General features: G+C 36.4%; 2 protein-coding genes and 1 pseudogene across 3 annotated transcripts; 2 read left to right on the top strand and 1 right to left on the bottom strand.

The window, feature by feature from the left end:
* Window positions 1-2,610: 2,610 nt before the first annotated feature.
* LOC108333416 (pentatricopeptide repeat-containing protein At1g11900) lies at window positions 2,611-5,207 on the bottom strand. The gene is made up of 2 exons (XM_017568848.2): window positions 5,044-5,207; window positions 2,611-3,899 (listed from the first exon to the last, which is right to left on the bottom strand). Exons 1-2 carry the CDS (start codon window positions 5,178-5,180, stop codon window positions 2,945-2,947), a joined length of 1,092 nt encoding a protein of 363 aa, XP_017424337.1. The 5' UTR covers window positions 5,181-5,207; the 3' UTR covers window positions 2,611-2,944.
* Window positions 5,208-6,124: 917 nt separating this feature from the next.
* LOC108333942 (vacuolar sorting protein 18) lies at window positions 6,125-24,114 on the top strand. 2 transcript variants are annotated; one of them, XM_017569465.2, is made up of 24 exons: window positions 6,125-6,241; window positions 7,436-7,598; window positions 7,929-8,141; window positions 8,256-8,395; window positions 8,545-8,640; window positions 9,412-9,479; window positions 9,657-9,758; window positions 9,936-10,080; window positions 10,184-10,327; window positions 10,415-10,534; window positions 10,637-10,693; window positions 11,230-11,289; window positions 11,662-11,769; window positions 15,773-15,915; window positions 19,340-19,418; window positions 19,569-19,631; window positions 19,796-19,926; window positions 20,101-20,206; window positions 20,962-21,150; window positions 21,742-21,969; window positions 22,201-22,356; window positions 22,462-22,623; window positions 23,107-23,226; window positions 23,605-24,114. In XM_017569465.2, the coding sequence occupies exons 2-24, from the start codon at window positions 7,436-7,438 to the stop codon at window positions 23,788-23,790; spliced, it is 2,979 nt and encodes a 992-aa protein (XP_017424954.1). In that variant the 5' UTR covers window positions 6,125-6,241; the 3' UTR covers window positions 23,791-24,114. The 2 variants fall into 2 exon arrangements, with proteins under 2 accessions (XP_017424954.1, XP_052726844.1); XM_052870884.1 differs by having other exon boundaries at window positions 23,080-23,226.
* On the top strand, window positions 11,924-14,461 carry LOC128194709 (14-3-3-like protein B; annotated as a pseudogene).
* Window positions 24,115-24,478: the final 364 nt, after the last annotated feature.

Genomic DNA, 24,478 nt, shown 5'->3' with positions numbered 1-24,478 from the left:
CTTGCTACCTTTGGTGGAGAGAAAGCACCATAGAACTTCCTGGAGACTGGATGGATCTCAACTCTCAGGAAATCCAAGAAAACAACTTTTTTTGCAACCAGTGGTAAATAAAATCAAAAGCAGGCTAACAAAATGGAAAGATAGGCACTTATCCTTTGCTGGAAGAGTATGTCTAATTAAATTAGTTTTAACAGTGTTGTCCTTGTACTACATGTCTATGTTTAGGAAAATACAAAGGAAAATATTATGGGGATGGGGAGGGGAAGGCAGAAAAATATATTGGGTTCAATGGGAAAAACTGTGCCAAAATAAGAAAGAGGGTGGATTGGGCATTAAAGAAGATTTTTAATATGGCTCTATTTGGTAAATGGAACTCGAGATTAGGAACAGAAAAGATAGGACTGTGGAAGGATATATTAGAGTCAAAATATGGATCTTTGAAAAGTCTAAATGGTGTACTCAAAGTTCTTGGAGGTGGAAATATCTAAGAAAAAGTTGTGACTCTGCAAAAGAAAACTAGTTTGATAATAATGTGCAATGGAAAATTGGTTCAGGAACTGCGATAAAATTTTGGGAAGACAAATGGTTGCATGATATGCCACTCATGCATCTGTACCCTAGACTATATGCCAACTCAAATAAGAAACATGTCACCTTAGGGGAGGTAAGACAATGGAGTGAAAACAAGTGGGAGTGGCACATGACTTGGAGGCGACAATGGTTTGATTGGGAAAAACCACAAGTATTTACATTCATGTCACAAATCTCTATAATTACTTTAAATTTAGAAAGGGAGGACACTTGAGTATGAGGAGGTGCAGAGGAAGAAGTATACACAGTTAAATATGCCTATAGGAAGTTGACTGATAGTTGTAGTGGGGAAGTTGAATGAGCATGAAGGTCCTACCATTTACACAACACTTTGCTTGGAAAGTAATGCTAAATAAAGTGTTCATTAAAGAAAATCTAACAAAGATGGTTGCAATTTGGTATGTGATCTATGCGTTATGTGTGGGGAAAGTGTTGGAACAACTTGTTCTTTGAGTGTAAGATAGCTAGCATAATGCGGAATATGTGTGATGTTTGAGTAGGAGTCAGTAGTGTATACCATAATCAGGTAATGATACACTGTAATGATACACTTCAAACAATTTTGCCTAATGGAATTAAGTTAGAAAGGAAACATGATTTGGAGGGGCATGTGGATAGTCATTATACAGTGTATATGCAATCAAAGAAATGACATTATATTTAGAAATGGGAGGATTGATGCAAAAGAAATACTATATATGGCCTAAATCGGATTTTGGACATGGATAATGAGTAAAAATAAAAAAAGCTATATTCTCATTCTCTGATTGGTACTTTAACCCTGTACAATGCATCAAAACACTGGTGTGAAGCACAAGTCACAGAGAAAAACATTACACATATACATAAATAGGGACAATTGTATTGGTTTTCGGGACACATACATAAATAGGGACAAATGTATATGATTTTCGGGACACATATACATAAATAGGGATAATTGTATATGGTTTTCGGGTGAGTACTCTGTCTTCATCTTGGCTGCAATAGCATGAACATCAAATGTAAGACAAAGCCACTGAATAAAAGACAAGGTGATAAAAAATAATCCTAGACTCAAACTTTCCAGCCGCACATTCATTTTTTTTTTTAATTTGTAAGAAAATGCAACTATCCAATTGAAACTTGAAAATCTTGCAAGTTCGATATAGATTATATCTTATATATACAACACAAACTTTATAAAATTTAAAACTATTTCTGTTTGGAGTTATATCAAATTTAATAACTAGCTTTATAGACTTTTGTGAATTTGTGATGGCTGGAGGTCAAAAGCTGATCTCTTGAAAAACTAAGAGTGGTCATGTGTTTGCTTGCTGATGACAAGATTCATCCTTGTAACCTTTAAGAACATGTGAAACATGAAAAAAAATTCAAGAATAAAACTTTGAACAAGAGGAAAGTGAAACAAGCAAAACAACACCCAAAGCTAAGAATGTACTAAACATAAAGGATTAGCCGATCGAAACAAGAGCATACAACTCCAAAAAAAAAAAGAGTGGATGGGTCCATCAAATGAGTCTAGGTTGGTTCCAGCAGATGACTTTAGGTGGGTAGCAACACCAGCAGATGACTCTAGGTACCAACACCAACAGATGACTCTAGCAAGAGGATAGACGACTTCACCCAGAACAGTCGATTACTTCATTCAGTAGACGACTATCAGTTTTAGTTTTCGTTTTCTTTAGAATTTTGACATGATCAAGGAGAATTTTTTTTGTTAATGCTTAAATAAAGCAAGCATTAGTTTCATCAAGAAAGTGTTTGATTGAAGCAGGGGGAGTAGGTGAAAAGTTTGAAGGTAGAAAACTTTGAATTAAAACTGCTTACAATTTGCATGAAAAAAGAAAATGACTTGGTCACCCAAGACCGAAAACCACTTTCCAAATGTCAGTTACACAACCAATTATACCCGTAGTGTTCAAGTTGGCATCACGGAATGATAACCAAATGAACCTTTATAATAAACAAAGTGAAGTTTTACAAAGTAGCTAGTTTCAGTAATGAATTTTAACATCCTTTGATATGAATCCAGTGAGCCACTTAGGATGAAATTACCAATATATGCATTGTCCCCCACAAGACGCTCATAACGTAAAAAATTACATAATTGAACAGTATCTATTTGATTATAAAATTCAAAAATTGACTCAACAAATTAGTTAATCATTCCTATATAGCCAGGAATAAGTAATGAACAAATTGAACTAATCAATATTATATTCTTCCCTTGCATGTCTCTAACATTAACAAGTCATACACACGTGAAGATCGGCACCACGTTTCAACCTAAGACATTGCACAGAATGACATTACCGAACTTGCATACCTCAGACGAGTGAAACTAGAAAACTTAAAATTTTAAAGTGTTTCTTTGTCTAGTTTTCCGCTTGAAATCTTCGGGACCAGCTAGACGAGTTGACGATGAATTCAACTCCTCTAAAAGTTCTTTTGCCAACTCAACCTTCCCTGTTTTATTTAAATTCTGGATTAGTGATCTATAGATAAATACCGAAGGAAGAATCCCCTTCTTTTTCATCTCCTTGAAGTATTTCAAAGACTCCTCAACACTTCCTGACCGGCCAAAAATCTCAATTAGTACAGTATATGTAAGCAGATCTGGTTCAATCCCGTTATCGGTCATTTCCTTATAATACACAAAGCACATATCAAATCTTCCAACCTTCCGCAAGCCATTCATTAGAGTATTGTAAGAAACTGTATCCGGGATGAGACCAGTATCCTTTATGGATGAAAACACATTAAGCATTTCATCCACACGGCCCATGTGACCCAAGATATCTAGAACAATATTGTATGTGACCAAATCCGGACCATACCTCTGTCTTCTAAGATGATCAAATATCACCAAGGATTTATCTTTCTGCCCACATTTGGCAAAGGCAAAAATGATCTTGTTGATGAAGGATGATGATGTGCTTGAAGACATTATCTCTGATATTTCCTCAAGAAATCTGATTAGCTCCACACAATCATTTTCTTTTGTGAAAGCCTTGGCAAACTTAAGGCACGAGGTTGCACTTGGGGATTTACAGGACAATAATAATTTCTTGAAAACTTGACAAGTAAGGTCAATGTCGTGACTTGCCTCCTCTAATATGAGATTATAGGCATCAAGGGAAACGACAATGTTCTTATCGTTTAAAATATTTAGCACTTTATCGGTATATGAATAGACATTCGCACTGGATGCTGGTGTATTTTTGACTGCGGCAAGAAATTCTTTCAGATCTTCCTTTGTCACTATCTTTATGCCAGGAGATGCCTCTGTTGAATAATCCGGAAAACTGCAAACTGCCAGTGAATTAGCTATTACTGATTTAAAAACATTCAGAAAACTTTGGTTGTGATGGGAATGACGCAGTTAATGAGAATCATCATTAGGTTCATGTGATACAAAACTGCTTATTCATTCAATATTCACTTTTATTTTGCTGCCAAATGCTCAACAAACGAAAAATGCAGTAGGATCATAAAAATGTAAGTTGAATATGGATAACTATTTGGGTGCTAAAGCTAAACTAAAATAAGTTGCTTTGGAGTAGAACTAGGCATGAACATGAAATATGCTACATATCAAAATTCATTCATATCTGGCAGGCGTGTACATATCTATCATCTAAAAGAACAGGTATCTAAGAATAAGCCAAGCACACTAGCACTTCATAGGTCTGGCTCAATAAAAAATATGCAAATCTATACAAAACTATTAAAAAAACTCAAGTCATGGGAACCTTGATGATGGACTAATCTTAGTGGGTCACGTAATTCCCGCTAGGAATAAGTTATAGCTTATTGACAATAATGTCACACGACTAGTTCAACTAAAGTTCATCTGTTCAAGGTTGACAGTTTGATCTAACTCCAAACCTTCTTCCACCATGAAAGGGCAAGATGTTGCCCCGAGCAAATACGAGTGAACACATCTCATCCTTTCATAAACTTCATGAGGAATAAACTGCTCTGAAATGGTTCATCTCTAAAAGTGCACAAGTAAAGGGCATTAACCCTAGATTTTATTTAAAGCAAAATGTGCATATGGCCCGCTAAAATTCGAAGTGACACACCATTACTTGTGCATTTCAGTGACAATCTCACCTTTAGTGGAGACAATCTTGCACTCTTAACACATGATACAACATTTTCAATGCTTTTCAGCTCTCACCACTCCATGATAAAAAGTTTGAACTTAAACAGCAACAACAATAATAACCAATCAACTTACAGTAAAACCCAAAATTATTATGATATAACAAATTACAAAGGCAGTAGTATATTGATAATCATGACTTATAAGTGGAGGTTCTGAGAGCCACCCACCACAGGAACTTTACTTTCCACAATGAAGAGAACTACACTTTCATTCAAAACAGTAAGAATTTACAAAAAGTTTAAAAATTTGAATGAAAAAAATTGGGTTTGGAAGAGTACCGAATGATTGTTGAAAGAGGAAGGGAGAGATTGAAGCGAAAGCGGAACAGAGGAAGTTTAATCAATGAAAAGCCTCCTGTTGTTGCTCCTCCTAACATCCTTCGCAGCTGAAATGAGATTACCACGTTTGTGTTCATGTTCTTTTCTTTTCTTCATAGGGTGCATAAACATGCTACAATTATAAATACTGCTGTTTAGTCCTTCTGATCGGTTTCACAATTAAGACCTCAAAAGTTATTTTTGCAAAGAGGCCCCTGCATAAAAGCTGGATAGGTCCTATAAGTTTGCAAGTTTTAGTTACCTTGCACCCACGTAATTATTGATGAGAAATATATTAGTTAAGGAAAAAAACCATATTAAATTTATAGAGAAAGATTTTTTTTTTTATAAATCATAGATAAAACTTTATATATAGTATTTTAAGTTTTATTTCAATAAATATATGATCCAATCATGTAAACTTTTGTTATTTACTGAAATAAAATTTCAAATCTAATTAAAAGTAATAAAACCAGCACTTACAATACACAAACTAATTTTTGTCATACAATTATTATAACAATAAATTGAAAACACTCAAATTGAGACAAAATAAGAGTGCTGTTAGTCTCCATTCGTTATATTTTGAAAATACATTTAAATAAATTAAGTCGTAAAGATTAAACTTGAAAATATATTTGTACTCAAAATATTACAACATTTAGTTAAAAAAGATAATTTGATCTTAATAATGTAATGTTAATTTTATTTTTGATAAATTATAAATCTTAAAAGTTAAATAAATTAAATCTGTTTTGATTTAAACGTAAAATTAAAATTCATGTATTTCAAATTTTTAAAAAATTAACATAATTGAATTAAAATATTATACTTATTTAATTTTAAAAAAAATGATTAAACTTTTAAAAATGAAAAAAATTTAATTTTATATTTAAATTTAGAAATTAAAAATATATTTAACCCAAATTAAATTTATATTATATTACTTTCATTGAAAAAAAAATCCTTCAGAATATGTGATGGGGTTCACAATAGAGACCTCGAAAATTATGTTTTTGCAAAAAGGTCCATGTATAAAAGCTTGAAAGGTGCCATTTCTTCGTGATTTGGGTGTGGAGAAGAAGAGCACGTTCAGTGCCAACGGGAATTCATCATCGTTTGTTCGGCGGCAAAGCCCGACGTTTTGGTTTGTTCAACGGTAAACCTTTTTCTTTTGGTTTCTGATTTGCATTCACAATTGATGTATTAAGAATGGAGATTTTGTTTGTCCAACGGTAACCCTATGATGTCTCACTCATAGATTCCACAAATCTATCTGACAATTCAGTGTGCCCTTCAAAACAAATTTATGTTCTATTTTTAGTATCAGCAGATTCAAACAAGAGTGCTGAAATATCACTCTCACTTTTCCACAGCTTTACCGTAGATAACAATACTCTTTGCGAACTGAAGTGATGGAATATCACCTTCCAAACCGTTAAAGTCAATCAATTTCGCATTTTCTTCTTGGCTTCTTTTGAAAAGGGATACAAATTATGACTTTAGTTTTTTGATAGATACATTTCAATAGCAGGCCAACCTAATATCTTATTTGAATAATGAAACTTGAGTAAACCTGAATCTGACCTTGTGTCAGGTTCGTTTACAGATTTCAGTTCTAGTGCACTAATGGAAGTTAATTCGGATGGTTGGAATTCCAAAACTTTGGTTTTTGACTGATCCAGATGGTGTCAAGTGATCCGTGTAGTTGATCTCACCTTGTGGGATAGGACTTTGGGTGATTTTCTTTGATCTAGTGCCGTAGGTTATCCATTCCCAATTTGCCAAGTTTTTTATGTTAATTTTTGTCCTTGCTTTTTTAAATGAGTTACCTGCAAGATGTCATAATTTCTTTAGCTTGTGTTATAATTTTTTGACTGACCAGTGAGCCATTATCCCGACTTAGTCGATCACCAGACCAAGTTTAATAACAAAGCATGTTGCGACAAATACATTTTCTGTGTAAAAACTTTTTCTTCATTCTCACTTTTATAAAATTAAAAGTTTACGTGAAATTTTGGTAATTTTGTTTAAAACAGAATCAGATCAGAAAAATCAGTAGACCATTAATCATTAATGTAGAAACATGGAAACAACAACGATTTTTTTTCTTTTGATTGTAAAAACAATGGTTGCTTGGGCAACTCATCTGTTAGTATGCTCCCCTTATTCAATCCTGTTTAGTGTACGGGGCTGATGGAAGGAACCTCTGTGAACACTGTCTTAAACCACTGAGCCCTCGTGAAGAAAGCTTTCAACTTTCAATAATCAAGTGTGCTCCTTTTTTAAGAACTGTTTTATTTATCTTAATTTATGTATAGTGATATTATTTTCTTCACATAAAAAATGATAGATGGATCAAGGGAGGCAGGTATTCACAGTGGACCTTCTTGAGCGATATGCTGCAAAAGGTCGTGGAGTTATCACTTGCATGGCTGCCGGAAATGATGTCATTGTGATTGGAACCAGCAAAGGATGGGTCATCAGGCATGATTTTGGGCTTGGCAATTCATCTGGTGAAGTTTCAATTTTGAGCTTTCTGTTCCTTTGATACCCATTTTTATTAATTTTTAGATAGTGGAAACAAATTGGTATTTGATATCCCATTGAAATGTGTATTTTGAATTCAGTAACCTTCACATTTTGACTGTCAAATTTGAGGGTCTAATTTTAATTTTTGAATCAGCATAGATATAAAATAGGGACCACTCTTTGAATGATTTTTTTTAGGGTTCTTGATAGTAGCGTGTACTTGAGTCTGGAATTTTGAGTTGTTTTCTTTAATATCCTGCTTCTTTAGTAGGATTGATGAGTGTCTTATATCTTGCTGTCTGTTTGGAGTGTAGAGATTGATCTCACTGTGGGTCGTCCTGGGGACCAATCAATCCACAGGGTTTTTGTTGATCCTGGAGGGAGTCACAGTATTGCCACTGTTGTTGGTCCTGGAGGAGCTGAAACTTTCTATACTCATGCCAAATGGAACAAGCCACGAATTTTGAGCAAGCTGAAAGGACTTGTTGTGAATGCTGTTGCATGGAACAAACAACAGATAACTGAAGGTAGTTAGTTTATCACTTATTTGACTTATGCCCATTGCTTGTAGATTTATTTACCAAAAAAAGTTTCGGATATTCATTTGTGCTGGAGGTTTTGATTAAACTTTTTAAACGCAGTTTCCACAAAGGAAGTTATTCTTGGTACTGAAAATGGTCAACTTCACGAGCTGTATGTGGATGAGAAGGATAAGAAAGAGAAGTACATCAAGTTTCTCTATGAATTAAGAGAACTTTCTGAAGCTTTTATGGGCTTGCAGGTATGTCTTTTTCATGTTTACTGTTATAGCTTCTTTTTCCAAGATAAATGTATGGTTTTATCTCTTTTTAATGAATTTTAGAGTATTTTTTTTTTCAAATGTGGTTAAGGCATTCAATTTATGTTCTGGTTCTTGTCCTTTTTTATCAGATGGAAACAGCTACCATAATTAATGGGACTAGGTATTATGTGATGGCAGTTACTCCTACTCGTCTTTACTCTTTCACTGGCTTTGGGTCACTAGAAGTAAGTCAAATACTATAAATTTCCCCTTTTTTTGTTTATTTCCCGTGAGTAATCTATTCTATAAAGCATTTATACTTCAATGTGCTTCATGTATCCATGTTTGACACGTATCCGATATTGACATTTTTTTATACTTTACCAATATATTAAGTGTCCCAGCTTTTAAGCATTTATACTCAATCCACAACAAACATTAAGAAGCATGTGTAATGGTCTCTTCATAAACCAAAGAGGGAGATTGTTTTCTTTATGAATTGTTTTAGAAAGTAGTAAGATTGTGATAGGTTCTTGAATCAAGAAACTATAGATAAACGCTAACCCAACACACTCAACACAGAAGAAAGAAAGAATCTGTATATTTCTTCTATATGAATCACAATTTACACTCGTACAAAACCTCCCAAGGGATTTCTCCCTCCTCCATAGGATAGAAATGTCCTGCCTATTCAAAGAATTTCCAAAACTGAAAAACTGTACAATATTTCCTAAGCCTCTTATATAGGCTCCCCCTTTCCCTCCAACTAATAAAACTAACTGACTCCCCCTGTACAAAAATACCCTTCTCCCCTTATTCTCCTAACTAATGTTTTAATTCTTCTTTAACCTTTCATAAACTGTCAGTCTTCTACCAGATTGATTGTGTTATTTCTATATGTATATAATAGAAAGTAATTTATGATGACAATGATTTTTAATATTGGGCTATCCTTTTTCATTATACCCTCCATGATCTTTCAAATTTCAATTTTACTGATTGTTATACAAATGTAGACTGTTTTTTCAGGTTATTTAGATCGTACTGTGCATTTTATGGAACTTCCTGGTGACATACCAAACAGGCAAGTGGTTTCTCTCTCCCTCTTTCTCTAAAAGCATAATACTATTGTTATATCATGGGAGCATTCAACATAAGTGGTCTAAATGCAGAAAATGACTTTATTTTTACAGTCCTTCATATGTGTTGTTTGTATATGATCTATATTTTCTAAGACTTCACTCTATTGATTATCTTTCAGTGAGTTGCATTTTTTCATTAAGCAACGGAGAGCTGTACATTTTGCATGGCTTTCTGGAGCTGGTATTTACCATGGTGGCTTAAATTTTGGAGGACAACAGAGGTAGTATAGAATGACTTGACTTTGTTGTCTGTTTCATCTTTAATAAATATTGATTTGGAACATGTTCACTATGTTGGTCATCTGCAAACCTCATTTCTGAACATGAATGTTTGCTACTGCAAATTCTTACATCTTGTTTTTTAGGAACTTATTCACCTTTCTCTCAATTTTCGACAGTTCTTCAGGTGGAAATGAAAATTTTATTGAGAACAAAGCTCTTTTGGACTACTCCAAATTGTCTGAAGGAGCTGAAGTAGTTAAACCAAGTTCAATGGCATTGTCTGAATTCCATTTCTTGTTGCTTCTGGGGAATAAGGTTAAGGTGTGTATGCACTTTTGTATCATAGTTTTGTTTTCACCCATACGTCACAATCCCAATTTAAAGAGTTTTATACATGTTTGCTAAATTATTTGAACATTTGTAGGTTGTAAACAGAATTAGTGAGAACATTATTGAGGAACTTCAGTTTGATCAAACTTCTGATTCAGCATCAAAGGGTATTATAGGGTTGTGTAGTGATGCCACAGCTGGTTTGTTTTATGCATATGATCAAAACTCCATCTTTCAGGTTTGTGTTTTCTGAATTCTGTAACCTTCTGAATTTTGGATCTAACTGGCTTGGTTATAATTGCTGCTGTATTTGATAATTTAGTAGGTGTCTATCAATGATGAGGGCCGAGATATGTGGAAGGTATATCTTGACATGAATGAATATGCTGCTGCTTTAGCAAATTGCCGTGACCCTTTTCAAAGAGACCAAGTATATTTAGTGCAGGTCCTGTTCACTGTGCTGCCCAATAAATAGTTTGTCTAAATTCATGATAAATTTTTTTCCACAAGATAGTTTGGAGTTTGATTGTAATAATTTATGGTGCAGGCTGAAGCTGCATTTTCTTCTAGAGATTATTTTAGAGCTGCATCTTTCTATGCCAAAGTAAATCCCCTCTGAGTTCATTATTTTGTTATATATAGTTTGTTATATTACTGCAAGAGCTTCCTTTTCTTTCATGACACTTGATTACTTAAAAATATATGTGCTGCCCTTTGCTATATATCCTGGTCGACTGGACTTTCATAGCTATATACTTTCAAGGTTTCCAAATCGGGACCAAAAAGTTTCCAAATCATTGCATATAGATATCGTTTTACATCTTTTCCCAATGATTTGTATTCGTTTAAGAGGGAGATCCACATGTAATAGTTTAAAACTGTCTACCATTTTTTTTTCTCATTTAAAAACATCATTCCCTAAAGATAGGTCTCTGAATGTTTTATGAGCTCTGATCATAAATTTAAAGTTTGACAGTGTAGAATATTTTGGCAGCATCATCTTTACATAAAGTGCTCCATTATGATAATTTGGTTATAATTGTGATTCCTTTGTACTTAAGTAATGCTTGTATTAACACTGCGGACTTTGTTTTGATAATCCGAAAGAAAAAATAAATTTGACAGGAATATTATTTGCAGATCAATTATATTTTATCATTTGAAGAGGTCACTTTGAAGTTCATTACTGCTGGTGAACAGGTACTTTTCATGCTGCTAGCCCTTAAATATGAATTATACTGTGGTTGCATTCTTTGTCAATGTGTGTATTTTTAGAAAAATTTACATTGTAATTTTTTCTTTCTATAAGAAAATCATTTTTGATCATACTATTATAATATTATTTCATTCAGCCTGCTTCTAATACATCAGTGTATTAAGTTTAATAAATGATAAATAAATGTTGCATCATTGCATTTTCTTATGTGCATTTAATCTCTACAGTGATTGCTTTCTATGTTGGCATATGCAAACTGGTTTGATTTGGTTTATCCTGAATTTAAATTTTTAAATTTTTGGATTTGAAATTTGACTCATTCTTATACAAATTCACTGGTTTCTTTCTTTGTGTAGGATGCTTTGAGAACTTTCTTATTGCGGAAGCTTGATAATTTAGAAAAGAGCGACAAATGCCAAATAACAATGATATCCACTTGGGCAACTGAATTGTATTTGGACAAGGTTCTACATTCTTGACATTTCGAATAATAATTCCTTTATCTAATTTTCTGTGAACAATGGCATAACAAAACCTTATATGATATCCAAATTTAAACTAGAGTGGTGCTTAATTCTGTATAATATGTCCTGAAATTCCATCTGTTTTCCACAAACTCCTTATTGTTTTACTTATTTGTACATGGGACATGAAAAATGAGTGATAGGAAAAAGAAACAATTCTTATTGTTATGAATGCAAATTTAATATCAGAACTGAATTACGACAATGAAGAGCTTAAACTACTCCTAGCCAGGGATAGTTCGCTTAGAGCTTAAGCTAAATGCTGAAACAAACACAAAAACCATGGCCCATCAGTAAGTGTGATAAGAAAACCATTCTTTACTGCTTTAATAAATTTAAGTTATATAAACTTGTGTGTAATGAAAGCCACAGTCCCCAACCTTTGTGAAATAATCGGCTTGACATGAAAATGAAAATATACTGTGTTCACAATGTTAATGCGAACACATTGTAGTTGTTAGGAAGTTAAAAATGTATGAGCGGAGGAATAAAGGAGGAATACCGAACGGTAGTCGGAAGGAAGGAGGGAATGACCGAACGGTAGCTGGAAGGAAGGTTGGAAGCAGAGGCCGAGCGGTAGCCAAAGGAAAGGGGGAAGTACCGAACGGTAGCTGGAAGGAGGAGGGAAGTAAATGCCGAGCGGTAACCAGAAGGGAGTAGGGAAGTATAGCCCGAACGGTATCTACACTAATACCGAATGGTGGGAGGAAGGAGTGAACGGTGGGAGGAAGGAGTGAAGGAACCGAACGGTATATACACTAATACCGAACGGTAGAGGATGAATAAAAAGGGCGGGAAAGTTTGTTAGGTTGCTAGGGGGAGCGAGAGAGTATAAATAAACCTTCTGTGATTCTGTTGAGTAGCTAGTCATTTCTTATGTTCTATAAACAGGTCTTGGACCTTGTTGAGGGGGATTAGGCTCCCAAGTTGTTATTGTTTTCGTTTTACAGATACAGTGAATACATACATACAATTACAGAGATCATACACATTTCCTTTGTTTTCTCTTGTTTATTTGCTCTGGTGTGAGTGGGTGTTGCGAGAAAAGTTAGGTCTCTTACTAAGATACCTAACAAATTGGTCCGACCTGTCGGATCGGAGTGGGGGTGAAGGATCAAGAAGTAATTAAGAGGCCGCCGGATCCAATTAAAGGGAGAAAAGAGCAATGGAGAACCAACTGGATGCCATGTAGATAGCGGTCAAAGGATTGTGCCAAGATATGACAGCGATACGGCAAGATTTGCAAGAAGTCATGCGGATTTTGGGAGGAGGGGCGCGTGACCAGGAGGGGATGTCTGACGGTAGTCAAACGTCTGTAAACGCCAATCGGAGGACGAGGCGGGAAGATGTGATCGGAGGAAAAGTTGGAGAGCGCAGCGAAAGTCACGGTGGGTGGCAAAAACAGGTAGAATTGCCCCTTTTTCGAGGGTTTTGATCCGCTAAATTGGATCAATCGCGCAGAAAAAATTTCGAAGGGCAAGGCATCTCGGAGGAGGAGAGAGTGCGATTAGCATACATTAGTATGGAAGGGAGTGTAGGATACTGGATACGGGCGTGGAGAATGAAGGCCAAGAACCAATCCTGGGAAGGGCTGAAGGATGCGCTGGTAATGAGGTTTGGGGATCGAAACAGAGGGTCGGCCTTTGAGCGATTAGGAGCGACTAAACAAATAGAGACAATGGATGAGTTCGTCCAAGAATTCGAGGGTCTGGCGGGGCAAACGAATGGGTTGCCGGAGGAACAACTACTGGGGTATTTCCTCGCAGGCTTGCAGGAGAATATACGAAATCAAGTTCGAATACAAGATCCCCAAGCATTGATGGCCGCCATGCGAATCGCCAGGGACGTGGAGGAAGCTCGCAAGGGAAATAAGGATGGGGGCTGGAGCGAAAATATAAACCCATCAGTGTGGGGGCGGAGTGTAGGCGGAGGAGGTGCAGTGGTGAGGGTCGAACCAAATTGAAGCAATGAAGAAACAAAACAAAATAGGTGTGCAGAAAAGGTGGATGCCATGAAGAAGGTGGCGAAGCTGGACGTTGAGCGGAGTGCGGAAGAGAGGAACTTGTTCTCTGTTGGATACAAAAATGTGGTGGGGTCCCAGAGAGTTTCATGGAGGATCTTGTCATCGATAGAGCAGAAAGAGGAGTCAAAAGGGAATGAGTTGAATGTTAAGCGCATAAGGGATTATAGGCACAAGGTCGAGTTGGAGCTGTCTAATACTTGCAGTGCTATTAGGATAATTTTAGATGAGCATCTTATCCCATCCACTAATATTGCGGAGTCCACGATGTTTTATTATAAGATGAAAGGAAACTATTACAGGTACTTGGCATAATTCCAAGCTGGTAATAAAAAAATAGAGGTAGCAGATCAGTCATTTAAAGCATATCAGACCGTTGTTACCACTGTTGAGAGTGAATTTCAACCTACACATTCTATTCGTTTGGGTCTGGCTCTAAATTTCTCTGTGTTTTATTATGAGATAATGAATTCACCTAAAAGGGTCTGTCATCTTGCTAGGCAAGCGTTTGGTGTTGGCTATGTTGTGATTGATTGGAGTAGGAATCCTTTTAGTTATGGTGATTATTCTTATGTTGCGTTGGAAACTCAGGAGATGACTATGATATACTAGGGAGATCAATTGATAACTGTTTGTTTTTTGCTGATGAAGTAACCTGCCAAGAGCACCCAAATATGGTTGGGGGTGCGATGATGAATGGACTACGAGAGTCTGTTCGCATAATTGACACATTGAGCACTGGAAATGATTATATTCTTGAGGTGGAGGGATTAGGAATCAGAGATAAACTTTATCTCTTGGAGTTGGGAGGGGTGGATGTGATATTAGGAGTTACCTGTTTGGCATCCCTGGGAAAAATGAAAGTAGATTGGTGGCAGCTGAGCATGAAGATTGAGTAGGAGGAATGGAAGACATCGGTGGAGGGTTTGAGGTGCATAATGTTGGAAGTTAATAGAATCCAAGAAGAGTGGAAGACATCAGAGGAGGATTTGCCACCACCCAAGCCTCCAGACCTGAATTGGAGGGCGCCACCTGGGAAAAGGAGCATTACATCAAATAACAGTACCATGACTTCAACCTTGAGGACAAAGTTGATTTTGAGGGGTGGAGTAATGTTAGGAAGTTAAAAATATATGAGCGGAGGAATAAAGGAGGAATATTGAACGGTAGGCGGAAGGAAGGAGGGAATGACCGAACGGTAGCTGGAAGGAAGGTTGGAAGCAGAGGCCGAGCGGTAGCCAAAGGAAAGGGGGAAGTATCGAACGGTAGCTGGAAGGAGGAGGGAAGTAAATGTCGAGCGGTAACCAGAAGGGAGTAGGGAAGTACAGCCCGAACGGTATCTACACTAATACCGAATGGTGGGAGGAAGGAGTGAAGGAACTGAACTGTATATACACTAATACCGAACGGTAGATGATGAATAAAAAGGATGGGAAAGTTTGTTAGGTTGCTAGGGGGAGCGAGAGAGTATAAATAAACCTTCTGTGATTCTGTTGAGTAGCTAGTCATTTCTTATGTTCTGTAAACAGGTCTTGGACCTTGTTGAGGGGGATTAGGCTCCTAAGTTGTTATTGTTTTCGTTTTACAGATACAGTGAATACATAAATACAATTACAGAGATTATATACATTTCCTTTGTTTTCTCTTGTTTATTTGCTCTGGCGTGAGTGGATGTTGCGAGAAAAGTTAGGTCTCTTACTAAGATACCTAACAGTAGTAAAACATTAACGCTTAGAGATTCATGATATAGTTTTTTTTTTGTTGAAAAAATGGCTAGAGCTGTGAAGAAATTTTTGATACTCTAGAATGGCCTTAGGCAATTAAGTTACTCCTTCAGTTGTATTCTTTAATATTTATCTTGTGAGTTAATAGGTATTTTTTGCTTGCAAATTAATTTGGTTTTCATCTCTTTTGATATTTTAGATAAACCGACTGCTCTTGGAAGATGACTCTGCATCAGAGAATAGCAATTTAGAGTACCAATCAATCATTAAAGAGTTTCGTGCTTTTCTCAGTGACAGCAAGGATGTATTGGATGAAACAACTACAATGAAACTTTTAGAAAGGTATTATTTGATACTTGATATGCCTGCCACATGTTTTTGGCTGGACATTAATTCTTGCTACTTACCTGTTTTCTTCAATTTTATTTATAAAGTTATGTGAGTTTATATTTTTAAAATTCTCTCAACCACAGGTTATTTTATTTAGGGTTTAATTCAATAAAAAGATGCAGGAAAGAAAAAGTATGTTCTTTAAGGGCAGAGTGGGAGCATCCAGTTCCATGTTTGTTTGGATTTAATTAATTTTATAGTTTTTAGAGTTTTTTAAAATTTAGTTATCATAATAAATTATTCAAGAGAAACTATTAAATTTGTAAAATGTGGACACCCTTTGTCTCAACGAGAGATTGAAGATAACAAGGTGTTTTTTTAATGTATAACTAGATTGAGTAGTAATATATGCAAACCTTTTGGGATTAGAACACAGTGTAGTATATGGTGGGATACTATTTCGGATTTTATTAGATATGAATTCTGTACTCTTTAATCTACCTCTTTATAGGGTCGTTCCTTGAGTGAGTTCTGGTAGAGTCCCCCCACTATTTTGTATCTTTTATTTTACTTTTAATGCTATTTTGGTATGTTGTAGATGATTGATATAACTTGGGTTACCAGCTTAATTCAGATTGCTAGTTACATATGATGCCTTTGCATACCTTAGTTTGAAAATAAAGGGTATTAATAATGCATCATTAGCTATTTTGATTCATTGATGATGATGGATGACTCCATCCTTCTGCGTTCTGCCTTGGATCTGGTATTGCAACTTTCACAATTGTAAATTCATCACATAATACCCCCATACTACTCAATATGAGACTTAGGTACCCCATAATGTCCAAGTCCCCACTGTAGCTGCGCTCCTAAGAGTTGATGTCCTAGCGGGACTGCACATGAAAACTTTGTAACCAATTAATCTAAACACTTGAGGAACTCTCCCTTAAATTTTAGCTTTTCAGGGGGAATAGCAAATCACTTAGGTACTCCGCTGAGCATCCTATTACTAGTTGATGTGGAGCTTAAACACCTCATGATACCCAACTCCCTGTCACAATAACATAATCTTTTATTGTTTATGTTAGGATATAGAGTAAGGGGAAAGGGGATTAGGGTAGAGCAGAGGACTGTATAAATAGATTGACTGTATAGTTAGAAGGGACTTTTTGATGAATTGATTTGTTGACAGGTATTGACCTATGAAGAGGGTTAAGCCTCGGTTTCCATTTTGTACAGTGATTCTTACTATGAATAGAATTCAGTTTCCTTCTTTCTGTGTCTTTTTCTGCGAGGAAGAGAGTTCTTGATTAGGTTCCCCATTTAGGAACCTATCAATTGGTCCGACCTGCCGGATTCGCTTGGGAGGGGACTGATAGATCAAAAAGGGATCAAGAAGTAATCAAGAAAGGGTGGAGGCATGGAAGGAAGAAACGATACCGTGGAGAGGAGGACCAGCGAACTGAGAATGAACATGGCAGCAATACGCCAAGATTACACAACAATACGCCAAGATTTGCATGAAATTATGAAAAGATTGAGGGCGAACCAGCAACCAGGAGGGCCAACAGTCGGACGACAGCCAAGCCTCCGTCAACGAGAACAAAAGGAGGCAAGAGGAGGAAGTGGGAGAGGCAAGGGGTGAACGCCATGAAGGACAACCCAGTTGGAGGACAAGGGTAGAATTACCCACTTTCGAAGGGTTTGATCCTATGGGATGGATTGCTAGGGCGGAGACAGTTTTTGAGACCTAGGGGGTGATAGAGGAAGAAAAAGTGCGCCGGACATACAATAGCATGGAGGGAAGTGCTGGCTATTGGATCCAAGCCTGGAAGGCTAAAGCCAAGAATCCTTCTTGGGAAGGACTGAAGAAAGCTATGGTGATAAGGTTTGGAACAATTGTTGATCGTTTGTTGAAACAGACGGGGACGGTAGACGAGTATGTACGAGACTTCAAGAAATTGGCAGGACAAATGAAGAGGGTACTGGACGAGCAGCTGTCAGGATATTTTCTGGCGGGATTGCAAGAGGACATTCGGAACCAAGTCCAACCGTATGACTCGCAGGAAGTGATGGTAGCGAAGCGGATCTCAAGGGATGTGGAGGTTGGGTTGCAAGAACCGATACGCAACAAGGTGCGTCTTCTCGATCCTCAGGAATTGATGGCCGCGATGCCAATCGCACGGGATGGGGAGGAACTTAATGGAGGAGCGAAGACCGAAGGAGGAGGAATGGGAAGAAACCTGACGAATTGGAGTAGACCGAGCGGGGTGGCGTCGCGGGTTGAACCCAGTCGACAAACCCAGAATCGAACGAGGCCAGCGGAGAATAGTGGGTCGGTGCGCAAGGAGGTGACACAGGCGAGCGGGCTTGCGAAGTCAAACTTCGATAACAGAGGGAGAAATTCTGGAAATTTACCCTACTCACCGTTTGCGAAACGTAGGAAGGATGAAAGTTGTTTCAGGTGTGGAGGGGCTTTCGGCCCAGGTCATCAATGCCCAAAAAGAAGTTTGAGGATGTTGATGATGGTTGAGGACGAGGAGGAAGATGGAACAGAGGCAGAGATAGAGTTGGCTCAGATGCAGATGAAGCTTTATGCGTTTTCTGCTGGGGGCCTGACACAACCCAAAAAGATGAAATTGCAAGGAGAAATTGAGGGAAAACGAGTTTTAATTTTGATGGACAGTGGCGCGTCCCATAAATTCGGTCTCTTATTTTGACCACCACCCAAACCCCCAGACTTGAAGTTGCAAGTATCGATAGAAGCAATTGAAAATCACATGCCACAAGTTATGGTAATTGATGAGATTGGTACAAAACATGAAGCAATGGCTGCAAGCACAATTGCACAACGTGGGATTCAATTTATTGCCACTGCTCATGGAATCCCAATTCAAAATGATGATGTAAAAAGTAGTGAAACTTTTGAGTGCAGGTAGTAGCAGCGGGTTCCTTCCTATGATCAGACCATATCACAATGCCATCGGCTCAAGCTTCCCGATTCCAACCTTGAGGACAAGGTTGTTCTGCAGGGGGTGTATTGTTAGGATATAGAGTAAGGGGAAAGGGGATTAGGGTAGAGCAGAGGACTGTATAAATAGATTGACTGTATAGTTAGAAGGGACTTTTTGATGAACTGATTTGTTGACAGGTATTGACCTGTAATGAGGGTTAAGCCTTGGTTTCCATTCTGTACAGTGATTCTTACTATGAATAGAATTCAGTTTCCTTCTTTCTGTGTCTTTTTCTGCGAGGAAGAGAGTTCTTGATTAGGTTCCCCATTTAGGAACCTATCAGTTTATCATATCAATCTGAATAAGTTTTCAATTTATTTAGTGGCTTAGTTCCTTGTCATTTACAACTTTGACCAAAGTTAGTTATATATTATATGACCATTAATCTTATATAATTTTGGTTTTGCAATTTTCTACAGTTATGGAAGAGTTGAAGAATTGGTATATTTTGCGAGCTTAGAAGGGCACTATGAGATTGTAGTTCACCATTACATTCAGGTGCACTGTTTGCAATTTGTCTCATGTCATTACTAACGATCTCCATTTCCATAATCCAGATCTCTATTGCTTTATAGAAGTATACAATCTCACATTGATTATATTTCCTTTTCTCTGGTTCTTACTTTCTGTTTTTGTTTCTTTTTCCAGCAAGGTGAATCAAAGAAAGCATTGGAATTGCTTCAGAAACCTGATGTGCCTATAGATCTGCAGGTATGATTCACCTTTTAGGATTTGGGGTGTGAAAATCTATTTGTCTGTATTTTGTCCCATTCGTCTCGAGCTATTTCAGCCATTATATTAAATTGGAACTGTAGCCTCTCAATTTCTTTTGAGAAATGTAACAAATTATGGACAATACTGGCTGTCCTATGCAGTATAAGTTTGCCCCGGACCTTATTGCCCTTGATGCATATGAAACTGTGGAGTCATGGATGGCTACAAAGAATCTGAACCCAAGGAAACTGATTCCTGCAATGATGCGCTATTCAAGCGAACCACATGCAAAGTACTGCATATTTGTGTTTGCATTTTTATTCAGTTAAATGTTTCAGTCACAATTGTGTTCATCAATTTATTTATTCTGTGTTCTCTCTGTTTTTTTTTTCTGACAGTTTTCTTAAATTTATTGATACTGTTTTGGAATTTTAAGTTCATTTATGTAAACTATTTTTGCATGAAGGAATGAGACACATGAAGTCATTAAATATCTTGAATATTGCGTTCATCGATTACATAATGAAGACCCTGGAGTTCATAACCTGCTACTTTCTTTGTATGCAAAACAGGTTGGTGTCTTGCTTCTACACGCATGATCCGTGTACTTCTGATGTTGTGATTATGAAGGGTGTTTCATGTTCCTATTGTATTTTGATATCATCTATATCTATATATAAATAAATGAATATATGTATTCCTGCAAATGAACAAATGGATGCTACAGTTATCCATGCCTGTGCAATTTTCATAAGGAGTTGGTAATCTCTGCATAGTTTATGCTGTGCACCTTACACCTCTAAACTATATGACGTTAATCTACCTGTCTTTTCACTTCTCATGTACGCAAACAAAAACTACTCTTTACTGTATGGCCGTGCCAATGCCATTCATTAAAACTGAAATGAAAGTTCATAGTGCTATTTAAACTTACTTTATTCGTACTGCAATTTAAACCTATTAAAATCTCCTAAGATCGAATCAAATTTCCTGTTTTTTCCATTAAGATAAGATGATAATCATATTCTTTATTGTATGTTCATTAACACTCACAGGACATGATTGGGATTGCAATTGTAAATATAAGTTGAACAAGATCCTTCATGGAAATATTAATGGAAATTCTAATATGTGCATTTTTCTTTGTAAAACATAACTTTAATTAATCAACTGAGGTTTGACCGAGTCTTAAACTAGTCTCATTTCTTGCAGCTGATACATGGAAATAGTTGTTTATCTTGATAAGATTTTACGTCTTCTCGGTCTGTCTAGCATTGACAAGTGTGCCTATTTATGTATTTGTTTCTTTTTCTTTTTGTCTACTCAGGAAGATGATAGTTCACTTCTACGTTTCCTACAATGCAAATTTGGTAAAGGACCGGAAAATGGTCCTGAGTTCTTCTATGATCCTAAGTATGCCTTGCGTCTTTGCCTAAAGGAAAAACGAATGCGAGCATGTGTTCATATATACAGCATGATGTCTATGCACGAAGAAGCGGTTGCCCTTGCCCTACAGGTGAGATTAATATGATGACAATGAGTTTTAGCGCACTCCTTCTAATATACTCTCTACTATTGGTTATAATTTATTAAAAATTATAAAATCATGACAATAAGCGGTAAATGGGAAGTGGAACCCACAAAAAAATGTGTTTTTTGATAAATTTAAGTCAGTAGTAGAGAATGTGTTTAAAAGTTTGTTGTTAGAATTTGTCATTGGTGATATTTTTCACTCGTAGTTATATCTTTTAGGGATTCTGCAAGAGCAACCAATTCTAACAGATGTTTTATTCTTTATGCACTAGAAATCTTGATATAGGGAATATAATTCACTTATGAGGACCAAAAGTGCCTTCTATTGGGGGATTTTTCTGCCTTTATGGCCCTTCTCCATTTGGCTGGGATAAGTTATTGGTCTTGTAGAATATATAGTTCTCTCAGGTTTTGAAAAGTAGTTCAACATATCCAGTTAGATGTTTTTTAAATTTTCAATATTTTTACATCCCAACAAAGAAATAAAAAATAAGCCTTCATATATTTTGAAGATATTTTACTTTTTCATTTTTTAATTGTCATAATTTTGTGCTAACTAACTTTCCTATACCAGGTTGATTCAGAGCTTGCTATGGCTGAAGCTGACAAGGTTGAAGATGATGAAGATTTGAGAAAGAAACTCTGGCTTATGATAGCTAAGCATGTTGTTGAACAAGAAAAGGGAACTAAGAGGGAAAACATTAGGAAGGCAATTGCATTTCTTAAAGAAACTGATGGCCTGCTAAAGATTGAGGACATATTACCATTCTTTCCAGATTTTGCGCTGATTGATGACTTCAAGGTACAGTTATTTTTGTTCTGATTTTGTCATCTTGATTGACAATTTTCAAACCTGATCAATTTATCTAGTGATACTTACTAGCTATGTTTTATTTTATTTTTGTTCTCTGTTGACATTTTCATATAATATGTCAAAATTAACTAAAGAATGTGATATGTGAACTATATGTCTTAGATAATTGCAATTGGTTTTCTTGAACTGCGGTTGGTGAGCTTATCTAAATTTATGCAGGAGGCTATATGCTCCTCATTGGAGGACTACAATAAGCAAATTGAACAGCTTAAAGAAGAGATGAATGATGCAACCCGCGGTGCTGACAACATCAGAAATGATATCAGTGCACTTGCTCAAAGATGCACTGTTATTGATCGAGACGAGGAATGCGGGGTATTGCTCTTCCTGATACATTAAGATCAATCTGCTTTTGTTTTTCTGATTTAGTTTGCTGATCCAATGCCCTAAACTGAAATCATTTTATTCTACTCCCTATAGGTCTGCCGACGGAAAATTCTAGCTGTGGGGAGGGACGTAGGCATGGGTCGAGGTTTTACATTAGTAGGACAAATGGCTCCCTTTTACATCTTCCCGTGTGGACATGCCTTCCACGCACAGTGCCTGATTGCCCATGTGACTCGTTGTACAGTTGATTCCCAGGTAAATACAATGCCTTTATCTCGTAACTGTCATCTCACGGCGACTACTTCACATTATGGTACCTGAAAATTTGTTGTTTTAGATTAGTCCAACACTAGTGTGGGTGTGAAAAGCGATGTAATAAAGTTGAAAGGACACAGTGATCTGATCTTTAGCTGTTTAACATTAAAAAAATGGGATAGTTTTGAGAGGGGATATCCAAAACTCAGTTATTGTTTCACAAGTTAATTAAAATGACGCAAATACACTGTAATGGAGCACAACAATGCTGTTTGGTTTGGACCTTGAACATGGGTTAATACAGTGGTCATAAATTGACAATATCGGTAGTTTTATATCCTAAAAAAATTTTATTCTCAAGTTTTGTTTTTATTGTCATAACCTTGTTTTTCATGGCATAAAAATGTTGCCCCCACCTCAAACCGGTATATACTTATTGCCAATACCGCCATTCAGATTGAATCTATTAGGAAAATGTTGCAGGCTGAGTATATACTGGATCTGCAGAAACAACTGACTTTGATGGGCAGTGAAACAAAAAGAGAATCCAATGGCACCCTTTCTCCAGAGGAGTCCATTCCTAGCATGAGCACTGTAGACAAGGTTTGTCAAGAGCTTTCTTTCATGAACCGTGTGGCATGTATTTGTATTTGACGGCAGAAATTTATTGCTCAACATTACATTTTTCTTGCAGTGAAATTTAAGTTTCAAATTTCTTTTCTTGTTCTACCATTACTATTCTTATGACCTGTGGTTTTTATCAACTTTGGTCTTTAAATATCCATCTTCATTTGAATTGAGTGTGAATTCATAGAGGTCTGTGACGTATACTTTTGCTGCTGCTGGAATTACTCTTTAAGCATTAAAAAAAACTTGTGTTAGCATCTTGGTGAACTTTACATTAGGGTGCTAAATGCTTGTACTTTGATGGAGTTGAACAACACTGAATAACTTTATGTAATGGTGTCAAATTATGTGCAGCTCCGGTCACAACTGGATGATGCTATAGCTAGTGAATGCCCATTTTGTGGTGATCTGATGATCCGTGAGATTTCTTTGCCTTTTATCCATCCCGAGGAAGAGCAACATGTGCTACGATCATGGGAGATAAAACCAATCGCTGGAAACCAGAACCAGAGAAATACGTCGTTACCTATATCTGGATGAGTTGTAATGTAATATGCTTGCTCTCCGTGAATAACATTGCTATTCACTAGAGTACTTTTTTTATTGTCCCAGTTCCTTGCAGTGTTTGGTTGGGAATGTTTGAATACTTATTCTTTTTTAGTTTACATTCCGTTTCCTTTGTCTTATGCTGTTGACTCACTTATTTTCTCATTGCCAAAAGTAGTTTACCCCACTCCCCTCTGTAAAGTGTAAACCCTGTACCTTATTGTAACTCACGGTTGCATCCACTTTTGTGACCAGAAGGCATTCTCGAAAGTTCATTCAATTTCTTAAATAGAGTTTTTCTTCTTTTTTGCATCGTTACATGATACAAGCTAAAATTACTCTTTATATACTTTTGGTACTATTATTCAATTAAAGTAACAGTTCGACTTAACTCGCACGTATGCTTTTATTACACAAATTATTAATATATAACTTCAATTTTAATTAAAGAACAAGATCAAAAGCACCCTTTTATTTGTACTCACTTTTTCTTTACCAAAATTGAGCTAATAAGACAATTCAATCAGACCTGAGAGCAACTTAGCATCCAAATACCAAGAGATCAATCATCATTGACTTGTTTACCTTGTTTCAATTGATGCAAGAATTAGAACATCTTCTTCGCCAAATCCGAAGTTATTGTCTACAATTTGCATTCATGAATCATGTCTTAACTTTCTGT

Source organism: Vigna angularis, chromosome 11 (assembly GCF_016808095.1).
Source record: "Vigna angularis cultivar LongXiaoDou No.4 chromosome 11, ASM1680809v1, whole genome shotgun sequence".
Classification (NCBI taxonomy): Eukaryota; Viridiplantae; Streptophyta; class Magnoliopsida; order Fabales; family Fabaceae; genus Vigna; species Vigna angularis.
The sequence above is the reverse complement of the archived record's forward strand: the minus strand, read 5'-3'. Positions and strand labels throughout refer to the sequence as shown.